The 17,337-nt window shown below is 48.9% G+C and overlaps 1 protein-coding gene across 1 annotated transcript in view; it reads right to left on the bottom strand.

Annotated features, from left to right (window-relative positions):
- The window catches only part of ganabb (glucosidase II alpha subunit b), a 52,403-nt gene that overhangs the window by 32,181 nt on the left and 2,885 nt on the right, over positions 1–17,337 (bottom strand). The window contains exons 2-5 of the mRNA XM_078428015.1: positions 13,004–13,105; positions 11,384–11,492; positions 6,898–7,025; positions 4,438–4,611 (exon numbers count right to left, since the gene is read on the bottom strand). Of these exons, the coding sequence (XP_078284141.1) occupies positions 4,438–4,611; positions 6,898–7,025; positions 11,384–11,492; positions 13,004–13,105 (513 nt within the window). The remainder of the gene's footprint in view (positions 1–4,437; positions 4,612–6,897; positions 7,026–11,383; positions 11,493–13,003; positions 13,106–17,337) is intronic.

Raw genomic sequence — 17,337 nt, 5'->3', positions numbered from 1 at the left:
TCACGCTAGTTCTACGTGAAGTAGAACTTCACTTTTTGAATCTACGCCACTCCACACGAGGGACTAATTTACAGAAGGCCAATTAACCTACAAACCCGCAGAGGAAACACACGCGGTCACAGGGAGAACATGCAAACTCCGTACAGACAGCACCTGCGGGCAGGGATCCAATCACACACACACACACGCGCAGACAGTACCCAAGATCAGGATCAAACCCGGGTCTCTGGTGCTGTGAGGCAGCGGCTCTACCCTTCGTCTCCAGAGATTTAATTTTTACCACTTAAAATAAAATGGAAACAGTTTGATTCCAAACAGAGAGTGGTGAATCTGTGGAATTCTCTGCCACAGAAGGTAGTTGAGGCCAGTTCATTGGCTATATTTAAGAGGGAGTTAGATGTGGCCCTTGTGGCTAAAGGGATCAGGGGGTATGGAGAGAAGGCAGGTACGGGATACTGAGTTGGATGATCAGCCATGATCATATTGAATGGCGGTGCGTGCAGGCTGGATGGGCCGAATGGCCTACTCCTGCACCTATTTTCTATGTTTCTATGTTTCAAAGAGGCAACTCTCAAAGGAGCTAATGTATCTGGCAATTCTGGACCAGTGGTGTGTGGACAAAGTGAGAGGAAAAAAAATTGGGAAGCACTGCACATTGATTTTAGGAGAGCTGTTTATACTTGTGGATTATATCGTAAATGATCATCATCATCGTTGGTCACTGGAAGCGAGTGTGACTGTCCTCTCCATAGGGTCGGACGCCTGTGCGTGACTTTGTTTAACGTGGGGAGACTGGTGCACAGACAGCCACCACACGGTCCTTGACAGATCTGGGTCAGGATCCAGTGGCGTGGAGTCCAAGATGACCGGGGACCCTTTACTGCTGCAGCCTTCATCCATCCGCCTTCCCAGCCGTTGTGACGCTCCACTGAAGTCACCCGCCATCCTCCGCCTGTTCCACCGTTGAGGTCTTGGTTGGATCGCTCTTTGTCAGGGACCTCCCCCTCGACCTTACCGCCATGGGTGACCCCACCAGGAGCATAGCTCCAGAAGGCATCGCTCTCAGCGTCTCAGGACCACACAAGCTTCCCCACCACGACAAGGTAACAATCCACGGAGAATTATACACATCAAGAGACTGGGTATAAGTCAAGCAGGATGTCAATCGGCAAGAGTAGCTCACTCTTTTGAAGGCCAAAGGATCAAAACAAAAACGCTTATCCACAGGGTGACGGATCTGTAGAATTCTTTACTCGAGACGACTGCCGAGTGCAGTTCAGGCAGAGATGGATAGATCTTTGGATGTTCAGACAACTAAGGCATGAAAGAGGCGCTGAGCAAAGTCTCAGCCGCGATTTTATCGGTACGAAGGGCGTACCTTTAGAACGGAGGTGAGGAAGGATTTCTTTAGCCAGAGGGTGGTGAATCTGTGGAATTCATTGCCACAGACGGCAGTGGAGGCCAAGTCATTGGGTATTATTTAGACAGATACTTGATCAGTGCGGGTGTCAGGGGTTATGGGGAGAAGGCAGGAGAATGGGTTTGAGAGGGAGGGATAGATCAGCCGTGATTGAATGGCGGAGTGCTCGATGGGCCGAATGGCTTAATTCTGCTCCTCCAATAATTTATAAAAATTAATTTATGATCCAAAACGTCACCTATTCATGTTCTACACAGATGCTGCCTGACCTGCTGAGTTACTCCAGCACTCTGTGAAACGTCACCTATCCATGTTCTCCAGAGATGCTGCCTGACCCGCTGAGTTACTCCAGCACTTGTAAACGGTGGGGCAGATGGGTTCGGCTGTACAGTATATTCCTGTGTTTATTACTTACTAAACTGCTAAGTGACCTTGATAGAATGAGAGGATGGGCGATGTAAAGAGAGAGAGAGGGCATTGCCCTGATGCAAGATAATGGACTTTGCATTGAGAACCAAGAGATTGATTGCCTTCAAAGTTAATAGCAGCAACAAGGTACGTAGGCCGCTCAATAAAAATGGACAAGCAGATTAATAATGACCACGTCAAGGATATAAGCAGGTAGAAGAACGAGTGGTAAGGTCCCGACCTGAAACATCACCTATCCATGTTCCCCGGAGATGTGTAGGAAGGAACTGCAGATGCTGGTTTACACCGAAGATAGACACAAAGTGCTGGAGTAACTCAGCGGGACAGGCAGCATCTCTGGAGGAAAGGAATGGGCGACGTTTTGGGACGAGACCCTTCTTCCAACTTCTCCGGAGATGCTTAGGAAAGAACTGCAGATGCTGTTTTAAATCGAGGTAGACACAAAATGCTGGAGTAACTCAGCGGGTCAGGCAGCATCTCTGGAGAGAAGGAATGGAGGAGACCCGAAACGCCACCCATTCCTTCTCTCCAGAGATGCTGCCTGACCTGCTGAGTCACACCAGCATTTTGTGTCTATCTCCGGAGATGCTGCCTGACCCACTGAGTCACACCAGCATTTTGTGTCTATCTCCGGAGATGCTGCCTGACCCGCTGAGTTACTTCAGCACTCTGTGTCCTTTTTCAAGAATAAGAGGGGACCTCATTGAAATGTACGTTTTGCGAAGGGCTTCGCTGGCTGGATGTAGGGAGGACGTTTTCCCCCCCCTTTCAGAGTCAGGGACAAGGGGCACCATTTTGGAATAAGGTTTTGAAGGCCATTTAGGAGGATATTAGATTTTTTTTCCCTGGCAAACCGTTGGAATTCTCTACTCTGGAAGTGGCGCAGCGGTAGAGTTGCCGCCACACGGCGACAGAGACCAGAGCTCGATCGCGAATCCTGACCGCGGGCGCTGTCTGTGCGGAGTTTGCACGTTCTCCCCGTGACCGCGTGGGTTTTCTCCGGGTGCTCCGGTTTCCTCCCACATCCCAAAATTCGGGCAGCTTTGCAGGTTAATTGGCTTCTGTAAATAGTCCCTGGTGTGTAGGAAAGAACTAGGGTGTGGGTGATCGTCGGTCAGCGCGGACTCGGTCGGCTAAAGGGCCCATTTCTATGGTGTATCTTTTTTTTTTAATGAAATAGAATTGAAGATTTTTGGGGGGTGATTCTAATCGAACTGAATCTGGAATCAGCAGGAAATTTACAACAGGTTAAATAATGAAAATAAGTGACAAACAGAAAATAATCAAAATAGTTTGCCTTCAAAACAAGTCTAAGGAGTGATGTTGGACAATAGTTTGCTTTCAGGATTAAGGGAAATCTAATCGTGCAGATATTGGATAATAGTTTACCTTAAAGACAAGGGTGCTCAGTCTACAGGGACTGGTGTCGGACAAAAGTTTGCCTTCAGGATAAAGGGTGCTCAGTCTACAAAATGTGTAGGAAAGAACTGCAGATGCTGGTTGACACCGAAGATAGACAGACTGAAGATAGTGCTCAAGTAACTCAGCAGGACAGGCAGAGAGAAAAGGAATGGGCGATGTTTCAGGTCGGGGTCAGTCTGAAGAAGGGTCTCGACACCCATTCCTTCTATCCAAAAGATGCTGCCTGTCGCGCTGAGTTACTCCAGCATTTTGTGTCTGTCTATAAGGGCAGATGTTGGACACTGGTTTATCCCCGGGACTAACGGCACTCAGACTACGGGAGTGGGTGTTGAACAACAGTCATTTTTGGTTGTTTATTGTCACGTGCGCCGAGGTACAGTGCAAAGCTTTTTTCGTTGCGTGCTAACCAGTCAGCGGAAAGACTATACACGAATGCAATTGAAGATAGGCATAAAAATCTGGAGTAACTCAGCCGGTCAGACAGTATCTCTGGAGAGAAGGAACAGGTGAAGTTTCGGTTCGAGTCCTTTCGTCCATCTGAAGGAGGGACTCTACCTGAAACGTCACCTGTTCGTTTTCTCCAGAGATGCTGCCCGACCCGCTGAGTTACTCGAGCTTTTTGTGTCCATCTTCGGTTTAAACCATCATCTGCAGTTCCTTCCCACACACGATTACAATGGAGCCATTTACAGCGTAGAGGTTTAAGAGCGTGGAGCGATTGTAACGTGCGATTGCAGATTTGCCGCTGTGGCTAGCAGGCGCATGGTCGCCTGGGTTGGGCGCCATCTTGGAAGCATCTCGCACCTTCACGACGGGACAAGGGGGCCAGTCCGAGTGGGAGAAAGGAAAACGGTGAACGTTCCCTGTAAAACGGCTCGATTGCAATCATGTAACAGGTGCTCCTCGACTTACGACGGGGTTACGTCTCGAGAAACCCATCGTAAACCCAAAATGTCGCAAGCTGAAAATGCACTGAACACACGTGATCAGGTGGCCGTCTGCACCATCGCAAAGTCGAAATATTGTAAGTCGGGGAGCATCTGTCTTGTCTTTCTGCCGACTGGACAGCACGCAACAAGGCGGCTTTCCGCTGTACCTCTCCGCGCGTGACAATGGACTAAACTGTGCCACCTAGTGGTGGTTACCAGAGGCGGGCGGGTACTCACGAGTCCTTCCTCCTGCGCAGGTGCTCGAACACCATGAGCCCTCGAGAGTTGATGCTGAGCAGCAGCTCGTTGCCCGTGGTGATGTCCATGCGGAAGGGTTTGGAGGTGACGATCAGCTTGTACAGGCCCAGGCCCAGCTCCAGGTTGCTCGCGTCCTTCCCGATCACCGTCAGCCTACAAAACCCCACACACACCCACACGTTACTGCCAATTCTCCCGAACACGGCAACAACAAGCTCACAGGTACAGCTGCACGGACTGACCTTGGGGTGGACGGGGGTGTCAAGGAGGAAGGGGAGTTAAGGGTTAAGGTGTACGTGACCAGATGCTACATGAAGATGAACTGTCACTAAATAAGATTGGATACCTCAGACGCCTGCAAAGCTATCTCTGTGTAGCTGCCAGCTTGTGATTTAAAAAGCTGGTGTTGTAAAGTTACAAAGTATAGGGAACGGATAACTAAGGAAGAGCACAGAGTAGAATGAGCCCCGTTACAACCACCAGAAAGTTGAGCACCGGGAAGATGTGTTTACGTTAGTAGACTGAACTGATGACCTCGAACATGGTCAGTCGTAGTGGGTGATGATGAATTGAACTCCTCTTGCTAGACCACCCGTGTGGGGTGTCTGATTTTGTGATCACTTGTAAAACCTACTGTATTTGGAGTATAAATATGCCGCTGAAGCACTCTGTACGTGAGTGGGGTCCTCGAGTGACTGTAGTATGCAAGCATACTAGTTATACCTCTCCCACACCCACTCGTGTAATAAAGACTCTAACGTTTCACCACTTTATGGTATTCTTGCTATTGAGGGCGTGCAGCGTAGGTTTACTAGGTTAATTCCCGGAATGGCGGGGCTATCATATGTTGAAAGACTGGAGCGACTAGGCTTGTATACACAGGAAATTTGGAAGGATGAGAGGGGATCTTATCGAAACGTATAAGATTATTAAGGGGTTGGACACGTTAGAGGCAGGAAACATGTTCCCGATGTTGGGGGAGTCCAGAACCAGGGGCCACACAATTTAAGAATAAGGGGTCGGCCATTTAGAACTGAGATGAGGAAAAACTTTTTCAGTCAGAGAGTTGTGAATCTGTGGAATTCTCTGCCTCAGAAGGCAGTGGAGGCCAATTCTCTGAATGCATTCAAGAGAGCTGGATAGTGCTCTTAAGCAGAGTCAGGGGGTATGGGGAGAAGGCAGGAACCGGGGTACTGATTGAGAATGATCAGCCATGATCACATTGAATGGCGGTGTTGGCTCGAAGGGCCGAATGGCCTCCTCCTGCACCTATTGTCTATTGTTGTCTGTCCTAAAGAATCGAACTTTAACAGAGGGGGAGTGCAGTGTGGCCCAGTCTTACAGGTTGGTTGCCCCATCCCCTTCTATAAAAGGAGCCCAGTTAAATCATTTATGAACCAAGGCAGTCGAGTAGGAAAAAAAACTGCAGATGCGGGCTAAAATTGAAGGTCGACACAAAATGCAGGAGTAACTCAGCGGGTCAGGCAGCATCTCTGGAGAGATGCTGCCTGATTCTTCTTCTTCAGATTGAAGGGTCTCGACCTGAAACGTCACCCATTCCTTCGCTCCCGAGATGCTGCCTGACCCGCTGGGTTACTCCAGCATTTTGTGTCTACATTCTTATTTATTCCCATTCCTTCTCAACAGGAACAACAATTTACAGGTACACGTGAACTAACCAACCTTGGGGGGGGGGGGGTGCAGTGTGGCCCAGACTAGGATGTTAAGGCACAAAATGCTGGGGCAACTCAGCGGGACAGGCAGCATCGCTGGAGAGAAGGGACGGGTGACGTTTCGGGTCGAGACCCTTCTCATCTCATCCCCTTCCCCAAAGGACCACAGTGGAAAAGTCTATGAACTAAGGCAGTTGAGACAGGTACTATCGCAATGTTTACAACACATTTGGACAGGTACATGGATAGGATAGGTTTAGAGGGTTATGGGCCAAAAGCAGGCAGGTGGGACTAGTGTAGATGGGGCAAGTTGGGCTGAAGGGCCTGTTCCGCGCTGCATGAGTCTATGGGTGGCGCAGCGGTAGAGTTGCTGCCTCACAGCGCCAGAGACCCGGGTTCGATCCTGACTACGGGTGCTGTCTGTACTGAGTTTGTACGTTCTCCCTGTGATCGCGTGGGTTTTCTCCGGGCGCTCCGGTTTCCTCCCACACTCCACAGCGGTACAGGTGTGTATGTTAATTGGCTAGTGCGCGTAGAAAAGTGCTAGTGTGCGGGGATCGCTGGTCGGCGCGGACTCGGTGGGCCAGAGGGCCTGTTTCCGCGCTGTATCTTTAAACTAAAACTAAACACAGTTTGCTACCCCCAGACCATAAAACTGATCACCTCAGACCACAACTTAAGAGGCATTATGAATGAACATTTTCAGTATTGGCGAAATTATTTAGAGAGAGATAAAAGCAGCCAATTAGCAAAGGGTACAACTTACGGCACAGTAGGTGGATCTTGTATTAATACATCTGGGACTTCATATCTGGGTTTCAATGGAATCAGCTCATTAATTTTTATCCTGGTCATGTTGCCTTGCAGACCATACACTTCAAGCAGTAGAGGGACCTGCAAAAGTGTACACACACACACACCGATCAGCCAAAACATTATGTCCCGATGAGCCAAAACATTATGCCCACCTGCCTAATATGCTGTTGGTCCTCCGTGTGCAGCCCCATACGCAGCAGGGTGCGATGCACTGTGTATTGTGACACATTCCTCCCGTGACCACCATTAACATTTTCTGTGACTTGTGCCACAGTCGACCTTCTGTCGGTTGCCCTCGCGCATCGATGAGCCTTGGGCGCCCAACACCCTGCCTGTCGCCGGTTTGTGGTCTGTCCCTCCTCGGACCACTGTCGGTCGGTCGGTACTCACCACTGCTGACCGGGAGCACCCCACAAGCCTTGCCCTTTCACAGATGCTCTGACCCAGTCGTCTGGCCAGCACAATTTGGCCCTTGTCAAAGTCGCTCAGGTCTTTACTCCTGCCCATTTCTCCTGCATCCAACACGTCAACTTCAAGAACTGACTGTTCACTTGCTGCCTAATATATCCCACCCCTAGACAGGTGCCATTGTAACAAGATAATCAATGTTATTCACTTCGCCTGTCAGTGGTCATAATGTTTTGGCTGATTGGTGTACATGCATGCTGACATCTATAAACAACGACCGCAGCGGGGGACGACGACAATGGAACCCAGTCATACGTGACTGGAGTTGATGTCCACCCCTGTCAGCTCAGGCCATGTGTTTAACAGGGTCCCGTTCCACAGTGAAACACACCAATAGAAACATAGAGACATAGAAAAAAAGATGCAGGAGCAGGTCGTTCGGCCCTTCGAGCCAGCACCGCCATTCATTATGATCATGGCTGATCATCCAAAACCAGTACCCTGTTCCTGCTTTCTCCCCATAATCCCCTGATTCCGTTAGCCCTAAGAGCAAAATCTAACTCTCTCTTGAAAACATCCAGTGAATCGGCCTCCACTGCCCTCTGTGGCAGAGAATTCCACAGATTCACAACTCTCTGGGTGAAAAGGATTTTCCTCATCTCAGCCCTAAATGGCCGACCCCTTATTCTTAAATTGTGCGACCCCCTGGTTCTGGACTCCCCCAACATCGGGAACATTTTTCCTGCATCTAGCCTGTCCAATCCCTTAAGAATTCCAATGAATATAAGCCCAGTCGATCCATTCTTTCATATGTCAGTTCCACTATCCCTGGAATTAGCCTGGTGAACCTACGCTGCATTCCCTCAATAGCAAGGACGTCCTTCCTCAAATTGGGAGACCAAAACTGCGCATAATACTCCCGGTGTGGTCTCACCAGGGCCCTGTACAACTGCAGTAGGACTCCCTGCAACCAGTAGGGTCCCCAATAGCTCATACACCTCCCTACCCTCACTACCCCACCTCCAGATTCAGCAACAGTTTCTTCCCCGCTGTTATCAGGCAAATGAACCATTCTACCTACCACGTAGAGAATGGTCCTGACCTCCCACCTACCTCATTGGAGTTCCCCGGACTATTTTTAATCAGACTTTACTGGATTTTAACGCACTAAAGGTTATTCCTTTTACCCTGTATCTGCACACTGGACGGCTTGATTGTAACCAAGTATAGACACGGTGCTGGAGTAACTCAGCGGGTCAGGCAGCATCTCTGGAGAACACGGATAGGTGACGTTTCACAGAGTGCTGGAGTAACTCAGCGGGTCAGGCAGCATCTCTGGATAGAAGGAATGGTGACGTTTCACAGAGTGCTGGAGTAACTCAGCGGGTCAGGCAGCATCTCTGGAGAACACGGATAGGTGACGTTTCACAGAGTGCTGGAGTAACTCAGCGGGTCAGGCAGTATCTCTGGATAGAAGGAATGGTGACGTTTCACAGAGTGCTGGAGTAACTCAGCAGGTCAGGCAGCATCTGTGGAGAACATGGATAGGTGACGTTTCACAGAGTGCTGGAGCAACTCAGCGGGTCAGGCAGCATCTCTGGAAAGAAGGAATGGTGACGTTTCACAGAGTGCTGGAGTAACTCAGCGGGTCAGGCAGCATCTCTGGAGAAAAGGAATGGGTGATGTTTCAGGCCGCAACCCTTCTTCAGACTGAGAGTCGGGGGAAGAGGGAAATGAGAGATATAGACGGTGATGTAGAGATTTTGAGCAAATGAATGAAAGATTTGCAACAAAAGGGCGTGCAGCGTAGGTTCACTAGGTTAATTCCCGGAATGGCGGGACTGTCGTATGTTGAAAGGATGGAGCAATTAGGCTTGTGTACACTGGAATTTAGAAGGATGAGGGGGGATCTTATTGAAACATATAAGATAATTAGGGGATTGGACACATTAGAGGCAGGAAACATGTTCCCAATGTTGGGGGAGTCCAGAACAAGGGGCCACAGTTTAAGAATAAGGGGTAGGCCATTTAGAACGGAGATGAGGAAGAACTTTTTCAGTCAGAGAGTGGTGAAGGTGTGGAATTCTCTGCCTCAGAAGGCAGTAGAGGCCAGTTCATTGGATGCTTTCAAGAGAGAGCTGGATAGAGCTCTTAAGGATAGCGGAGTGAGGGGGTATGGGGAGAAGGCAGGAACGGGGTACTGATTGAGAGTGATCAGCCATGATCGCATTGAATGGCGGTGCTGGCTCGAAGGGCTGAATGGCCTCCTCTTGCACCTATTGTCTATTGTCTAAAAGTAACGATGATAAAGGAAACAGGCCATTGTTAGCTGTGGGCTAGGTGAAAATGGATTACAGACAATGAGACTCAACAAAATGACTGAAGCTGGTACGACTTGGGTGTTGGAGGGATGGAATGAGGGAGGATGCAAGGGTTGCTTGAAGTTAAGAGAAATCAAGATTCATACCGCTGGAGATGGACACAAAGTGCTGGAGTAACTCAGCGGGTCAGGCAGCATCTCTGGAGAGAAGGAATTGGTGACGTTTCGGACCCGAGACCCTTCTTCAGACCAAGAGTCAGGGGAGAGGGAAACGAGAGATATAGACGGTGATGTAGAGAGATATAGAGCACATTGATAAAAGGTATGCAAAACAAAGTAACGGTGACAAAGGAAACAGGCTGTTGTTAGCTGTGGGCTGGGTGAAAATGGATTACAGACACTGAGACCGAACAAGATGACTTTGAACCAAGTACATGTGGGAAAATAACTGCAGATGCTGGTACAAATCGAAGGTATCACAAAATGCTGGAGTAACTCAGCGGGACAGGCAGCATCGAGGAGAGAAGGAATGGGTGACGTTTCGGGTCGAGACTGAAGTCTGAAGAAGGGTCTCGACCCGAAACGTCGCCCATTAAACCTAGTACATATGCTCCCCGATTTTCGATGCTTCGACTTGCGATATTTCGACTTTGCGATGGTGCAGACGGCAGCAAGCCGCAGCGAGAGCCGGCGCTAGATTCCGGCCACGTGATCACTTGTATTAAAGGCATTTAGATTGACGATATAGCTCGGTTTCCGATGGGTTTTTCGGAACGTAAACCCCATCGTAAGTTGAGGAGCACCTGTTACAGTGAGTCGGGTCGGGGAGGGACGGAGGGAGACGGGATGCCATAATCCAAAGCCAAAGGAAAGCAGAGTATTACCTGAATGGTGACCGATTGGGAGAAGGGGAGATGCAACGAGACCTGGGTGTCATGGTGCACCAGTCATTGAAAGCAAGCGTGCAGGTGCAGCAGGCAGTGAAGAAAGCGAATGGTATGTTGGCATTCATAGCAAGAGGATTTGAGTTTAGGAGCAGGGAGGTTCTGCTGCAGTTGTACAGGGCCTTGGTGAGACCGCACCTGGAGTATTGTGTGCAGTTTTGGTCTCCTAACCTGAGGAAAGACGTTCTTGCCTTAGAGGGAGTACAGAGAAGGTTCACCAGATTGATCCCTGGGATGGCAGGACTTTCATATGAGGAAAGACTGGATAGACTGGGCTTGTACTCGCTGGAATTTAGAAGACTGAGGGGGGATCTTATAGAAACATATAAAATTCTTAAGGGGTTGGAGAGGCTAGATGCGGGAAGATTGTTCCCGATGTTGGGGGAGGCCAGAACCAGGGGTCACAGCTTAAGGATAAGGGGGAAGTCTTTTAGGACCGAGATGAGAAAACATTTCTTCACAGAGAGTGGTGAGTCACAGAAGGTAGTTGAGGCCAGTTCATTGGCTATATTTAAGAGGGAGTTAGATGTGGCCCTTTTTGCTAAAGGGATCAGGGGGTATGGAGAGAAGGCAGGTACAGGTTACTGAGCTGGATGATCAGCCATGATCCTATTGAATGGCGGTGCGTACAGGCTCGAAGGGCCGAATGGCCTACTCCTGCACCTATTTTCTATGTTTCTAATCTTAAGTTAGTCGAAGTCGTGGAATCTCAGCTGGCTCTGTGCCAGCGGGCAGCTTTATCCACGCCCCGTGAGAGCACTCACCTTGTTGACTTCATTAATTAGCTGCAACTTGATGCTTTTCTCAGTCACCTCCAGGGAGTTCAGCAGCGCTCGGTAGGGGGAATGCTCTGGCTTAACGCTTCTCTGTCTCCTGCAAGGAACACACAGAGATTCATTACCGAGCATAGTGATGTGTCATCTGGGGCGGCACGGCGTCGCAGCGGGTAGAGCTGCTGCCTCACAGCGCCAGAGACTCAAGTGTGATCCTCACTGTGGGTGCCGCCTGTACGGAGTGTGTACGTTTTCCCTCTAAACCGTGTGGGTTTTCTCCGGGTGCTTCAGTTTCACATCCCAAAGACGTGCAAATTTGCAGGTTAATCGTCCCACATCACAGAGGATCTGACATGGACAACGCACATTGCCGCACTGGTGAGTAAGGCAAGGCAGCGCCTTTACCACCTCAGACAGCTGAGGAAATTCAGAGTCTCTCTGAGGATCCTTCAGTGCTTCTACCTGGGGCTGTAGAGAGCATCTTGTCCGGCAACACTTCAATCTGGTTTGGGAACAGCTCTGCCCAGGACAGGAAGGCCCTGCGGAGTGTAGTGCGTTCGGCTGAACGCACCATGGGAACTACACTCGCCCCCCCTGCAGGACCTATACATCAGGAGGTGCAGATCCAGAGCCAGCAACATTATGGGGGACCCCTACCACCCCAGCAACGGACTGTTCCAGCTGCTACGGTCAGGCAAACGCCTCCGCTGTCACGCTGTGAAAACAGAGAGGATGAGACGGAGCTTCTTCCCACAGGCCATCAGGACTGTTAACTCTCATATCACCAGGGACTCATTTAATTTACTGTATTAATTTATGTTTTGTGTTAACATTTGTTTTTCTTTCCTGTTTTGTAGCTTAGCACAATCCGCAGGCATTGCCACTTTCATTTCACTGCACATCTTGTATATGTACGTGACAAATAAACTTGACTTGACGTGTGTAAATTGCCCCCTAGTGTGTGCAGGAAGGGGAACGAGAGAGCGGGATAACTTAGAACTCGTGCGCAGGGGTGAACGATGGGCCAAAGTTGCCCGTATCTCTACACTAAAGAATATGGATATCGTAACTACACGAGGAAATGTAGACGCCGGAATCTTGAGCAAAACACAAAGTGCTGGAGGAACTCAGCGGGTCAGGCGGCATCTCACTTTGTGTTTTGCTGTGGAAATCTTGCATTATTTTTTTTAAATATTCACAGTCGTGATGGATTTACTCAACAACGAGAGATCAGTGAAAACTTTAGGTTCGATCCCGACTACGGGCGCTGTCTGTACGGAGTTTGTACGTTCTCCCCGTGACCTGCGTGAGTTTTCCCCGAGATCTTCGGTTTCCTCCCACACTCCAAACACGTACAGGATTGTAGGTTAATTAGCTTGGTACGAATGTAAAATGTCCAGAACCAGGGCCCACGGTCCAAGAATAAAGGGGAGGCCATTTTAAACTGAGGTGAGAAGGAACTTTTTCACCCAGAGAGTTGTGAATTTGTGGAATTCTTTGCCGCAGAGGGCAGTGGAGGCCAATTCACTGGATGAATTTAAAAGTGAGTTAGGTCTCGGTGGGCCGAAGGGCCTGTTTCAGCGTTATATCTCTAGACTAAACTAAACTTACTTGCAGAATGAACTCTGTTCGCATGTTTTAAAGTTGCTTCTGTCCACAGCTTCTATCACAGTGATGTAAAGAGTCACCCAGGTCACGAGAATCTGCCGGAGGCTGAAAGGGAAACAAGATGTGAGATTGTTCAGTCCAGAATGATCACATTCCCTCCCCGCCTAACGCATCACGTAGCTAACAAAACCCACAAATACCGTCACATCCTACACTTCCATAAGCCTTGAGGGCGCACGGTGGCACAGCGGGTAGAGCTGCTGCCTTACAGCGCCAGGGACCCATGTTCGATCCTGACTACGGGGGCTGTCTGCATGGAGTTTGCACGTTCTCCCAGTGACCTGCGTGGGTTTTCTCCGGGTGCTCCGGTTTCCCCCCACACTCCAAAGACGTACAGGTTTGTAGGTTAATTGGCTTCGGTAAAATAAATTGCAAAATGTCCCTCGCGTGGGATAGTGTTAGTCTTGGAGGGGAGGATGTTCCTCAAACTGCGGAGCATCCCGGACAATAGGGCCCACCCCCTCCGTGAAACACTGGCCAACCTGAGGAGCACCTTCAGCAACAGACTGGTCCCACCAAGATGCAGCACAGAACGCCACAGGAGATCCTTCTTCCCTGTGGCTATCAAACCGTACAACTCCTCCCCCTTCTGTCCCAAGGGGCCACAGTTTAAGAATAAGGGGTCGGCCATTTAGAACTGAGATGAGGAAAGACTTTTTCAGCCAGAGAGTTGTGAATCTGTGGACTTCTCTGCCTCAGAAGGCAGTGGAGGCCAATTCTCTGAATGCTTTCAAGAGAGAGCTAGATAGAGCTCTTAAGGATAGCAGAGTATGGGGAGAAGGCAGGAACGGGGTACTGATTGAGAATGATCAGCCATGATCACATTGAATGGTGGTGCTGGCTCGAAGGGCCGAATGGCCTACTCCTGCATCTATTGTCTCATTTTCACTAGTTGGCGCAGATGTGATGGCCTGTTTCCATGTTGTATTACTGAAGCTTAGTGTCACATTCAGTGACATAGATTCAATTCTGATCTCGGCCTCTGCACCAGGTTTCCCTGTGGCCACACAAGCTTCCTCCCAGCGCTCTGGTTTAATTGGTTATTATGAATTACTCTGGCGTCCGCTGTCCTGGTCACCCCGTTACAGGAAGGATGTGGAGGCTTTGGATCGGGTTTTACTCAGGATTTAACCAAACGCTGCTGGGGATTAGAGGGTACCAGCTATAAAGGAGAGTTTGGACAAACTTGAGGACACAGAGTGCTGGAGTAACTCAGCGGGTCAGGCAGCATCTCTGGAGAACATGGACAGGTGACGTTTCTCAGAGTGCTGGAGTAACTCAGCGGGTCAGGCAGCATCTCTGGAGAACATGGATACGTGACGTTTCAGGTAGGGACAAACGTGGATTGTTTTCTCTGGAACGCTGGAGGTCGAGGGGAGACCAAGCACAGATCATCAGTTTATTTTATTTTAGTTCAGAGATACAGCGAAATCCCATCCAACCATCACCACTTTAATGGTCCCCAGTCACCTGACTGCGGGTGCTGTCTGCACGGAGTTTGCACGCTCTCCCAGTGACCGCGTGGGTTTTCTCCGGGTGCTCCGGTTTCCTCCCACACTCCAGTGACGTACAGGCTTGTAGGTTAATTGGCTTCGGTAATAACTGTAAATTGTCCCTAGTGTGTAGTGTCTGCTAATGTAAGGGGGGAATCGCTAGTCGGCGCGGACTCAGTGGACTGAAGGGCCTGTTTCCACGCTGTTTCTCTAAACAAAACCGATCTAGCCAGACAAGTACTATATTCTGCACTCTATCTTCCCCTTTGATCCACTTATTGCACTGGAGTTTAGCTTGATTGCATTCACTAATAGTGTGTATAACAAAGTCCTTCACTGTACCGGACAGAGTACACGTGGCAACAATAAACCTAAACTCATCTATAGACAATTGGAGGAGGCCATTCGAGCCAGCACCACCATTCAATGTGATCATGGCTGATCATTCTCAATCAGTACCCCGTTCCTGCCTTCTCCCCATACCCCCTGACTCCGCTATCCTTAAGAGCTCTATCTAGCTCTCTCTTGAATGCATTCAGAGAATTGGCCTCCACTGCCTTCTGAGGCAGAGAATTCCACAGATTCACAACTCTCTGACTGAAAAAGTTTTTCCTCATCTCAGTTCTAAATGGCCTACCCCTTATTCTTAAACTGTGGCCCCTTGTTCTGGACTCCCCCAACATTGGGAACATGTTTCCTGCCTCTAACGTGTTCAACCCCTTAATAATCTGGTCAATATCACTGCAGATACAAGGAACTGCCGATGCTGGTGTAACCAAGGAAAGACACAGAGTGCTGGAGTAACTCAGCGGGTCAGGCAGCATCTCTGGAGAACATGAATAGGTGATGTTTTGGGTTAGGACCACTCTTCAATACCACTATTTAATCACCTTTAACACCCGAAGAGATAACCCTTCTACCCGTTTTAGGTAAGGCAAGTTTATTTATATAGCACATTTCAGCATCAAAGTGCTTTACATAAAACATTAAAGAGCAATTAAAAAGTAATTAATGAGAATAGAAAATAAAAACAAGCTAAAATAGAATAAGACAGGTATAAAATACAAGAACGATAGTTGCAGTGCAGTGTAAGAAATGATTAGTTTAATTTATCGTCAAGTGTACCAAGGAACAGCGAAAAGCTTTTGTTGCGTGCTAACCAGTCAGCGGAAAGACATTACATGATTACAATCGAGCTACAGATACATGATAAAAGGGAGTAACGTTAGTGCAAGATAAAGCCAGTAAAATCGATCAAAGCTAGTCCAAGGTCACCAATGAGGTAGATAGTAGTTCAGCACTGCTCTCTGGTTGTGGTGGGACGGTTCAGTTGCCTGATAACAGCCGGGAAGAAACTGTCCCTGAATCTGGAGGTGTGCGTCTCCACACTTCTGTACCTCTTGCCCGATGGGAGAAGAGGGAGTGGCCGGGGGTGAGACTGGTCCGTGATTATGTTGCTGGCCTTGCCGAGGCAGCGTGAGGTGTAGATGGAATCGATGGAAGGGAGGTTGGTTTGTGTGATGGTCTGGGCTGCGTCCACAATTCATTGCAATTGTTTTCCTCCATGCTTATCTAGCTTCCCCTTAAATGCATATCTCTGCATCCCCTCCACCGCTTCCTGCGGCAGAAAGCTTCACTTCCACCCGTTGATGCAGACAATAAAAATTCATCTCAAATTCACAGATGAATTTATGGGTGACTCTGTTAACAAGTGCCCCCACCCCCCCATTTTTGAATGGTGGCGCAGCGGTAGAGTTGCTGCCTTACAGCGAATGCAGCGCCGGAGACTCAGGTTCGATCCTGACTACGGGCGCCGTCTGTACGGAGTTTGTACGTTATCCCCGTGACCTGCGTGGGTTTTCTCCGAGATCTTCGGTTTCCTCCCACACTCCAAAGACGTACAGGTATGTAGGTTAATTGACTGGGTAAATGTAAAAATTGTCCCTAGTGTGTGTAGGATAGTGTTAGTGTGCGGGGATCGCTGGGCGGCGCGGACTCGGTGGGCCGAAGAGCCTGTTTCCGCGCTGTATCTCTTAAAAAAAACTCTCCCACAAATGGAAATATAGAACAGCACAGTGCAGGAACAGGCCCTTCAGCCCACAATGTCCGTGCCAGACACGCTGCCAAGACAAACTCTCATCTATCTGCACATAATCCATATCCAGGCGTCCATCCAAAAGCCTTCTAAACGCCACTATCTTTTCTGCCTTCACTGCCATTCCTGGCTGCGTTTTCAACTTCTAATTGTATTCTAATAGGTGGTGCAGATTGTACAGAGTGATTACATGCGTTAGCTCCCTCATCCAAAGACATGCAGGTTTGTGGGTTAATTGGACTTTGCAAAATTGCCTCTAGAGTGTTGAGAGTTGGTGAGAAAATGGGAAAACACTGAACTAGTGCAAGTGAGTGATTGATAGCCGGCGTGGACTCGGTGGGTCGAAGGACGCGTTTCCATGTTCGATCTCTAAACTAAACTAAAGAGGCCAAAACAAAGTCAATCTCACCCATGTCCTTTCCGTAAGAGTAAAGTAACTCAGTTCAGAATTAGAGAGGCACAGAAAATGACTGCCTCGTCATCACTCTTGATTTTAATCAATTTTAAAATTGGCATCAAAAGAAATCTGGAGCAGGAACAGTAATAAATCTCTCAACAAAAAAATTCCATTGATGTAAATGTTACACAACCTGAAGGGGAGCCAAAACTCTTTTGCAGCCATGTTTAGTTTAGTTTAGAGATACAGCGCGGAAACAGATCCTTCGGCCCATCGAGTCCACACTGACCAG

The sequence above is a fragment of the Rhinoraja longicauda genome, chromosome 34 (assembly GCF_053455715.1).
Source record: "Rhinoraja longicauda isolate Sanriku21f chromosome 34, sRhiLon1.1, whole genome shotgun sequence".
NCBI classification, from domain to species: Eukaryota; Metazoa; Chordata; class Chondrichthyes; order Rajiformes; family Arhynchobatidae; genus Rhinoraja; species Rhinoraja longicauda.
This window is presented reverse-complemented; position numbering and strand designations above follow the sequence as displayed.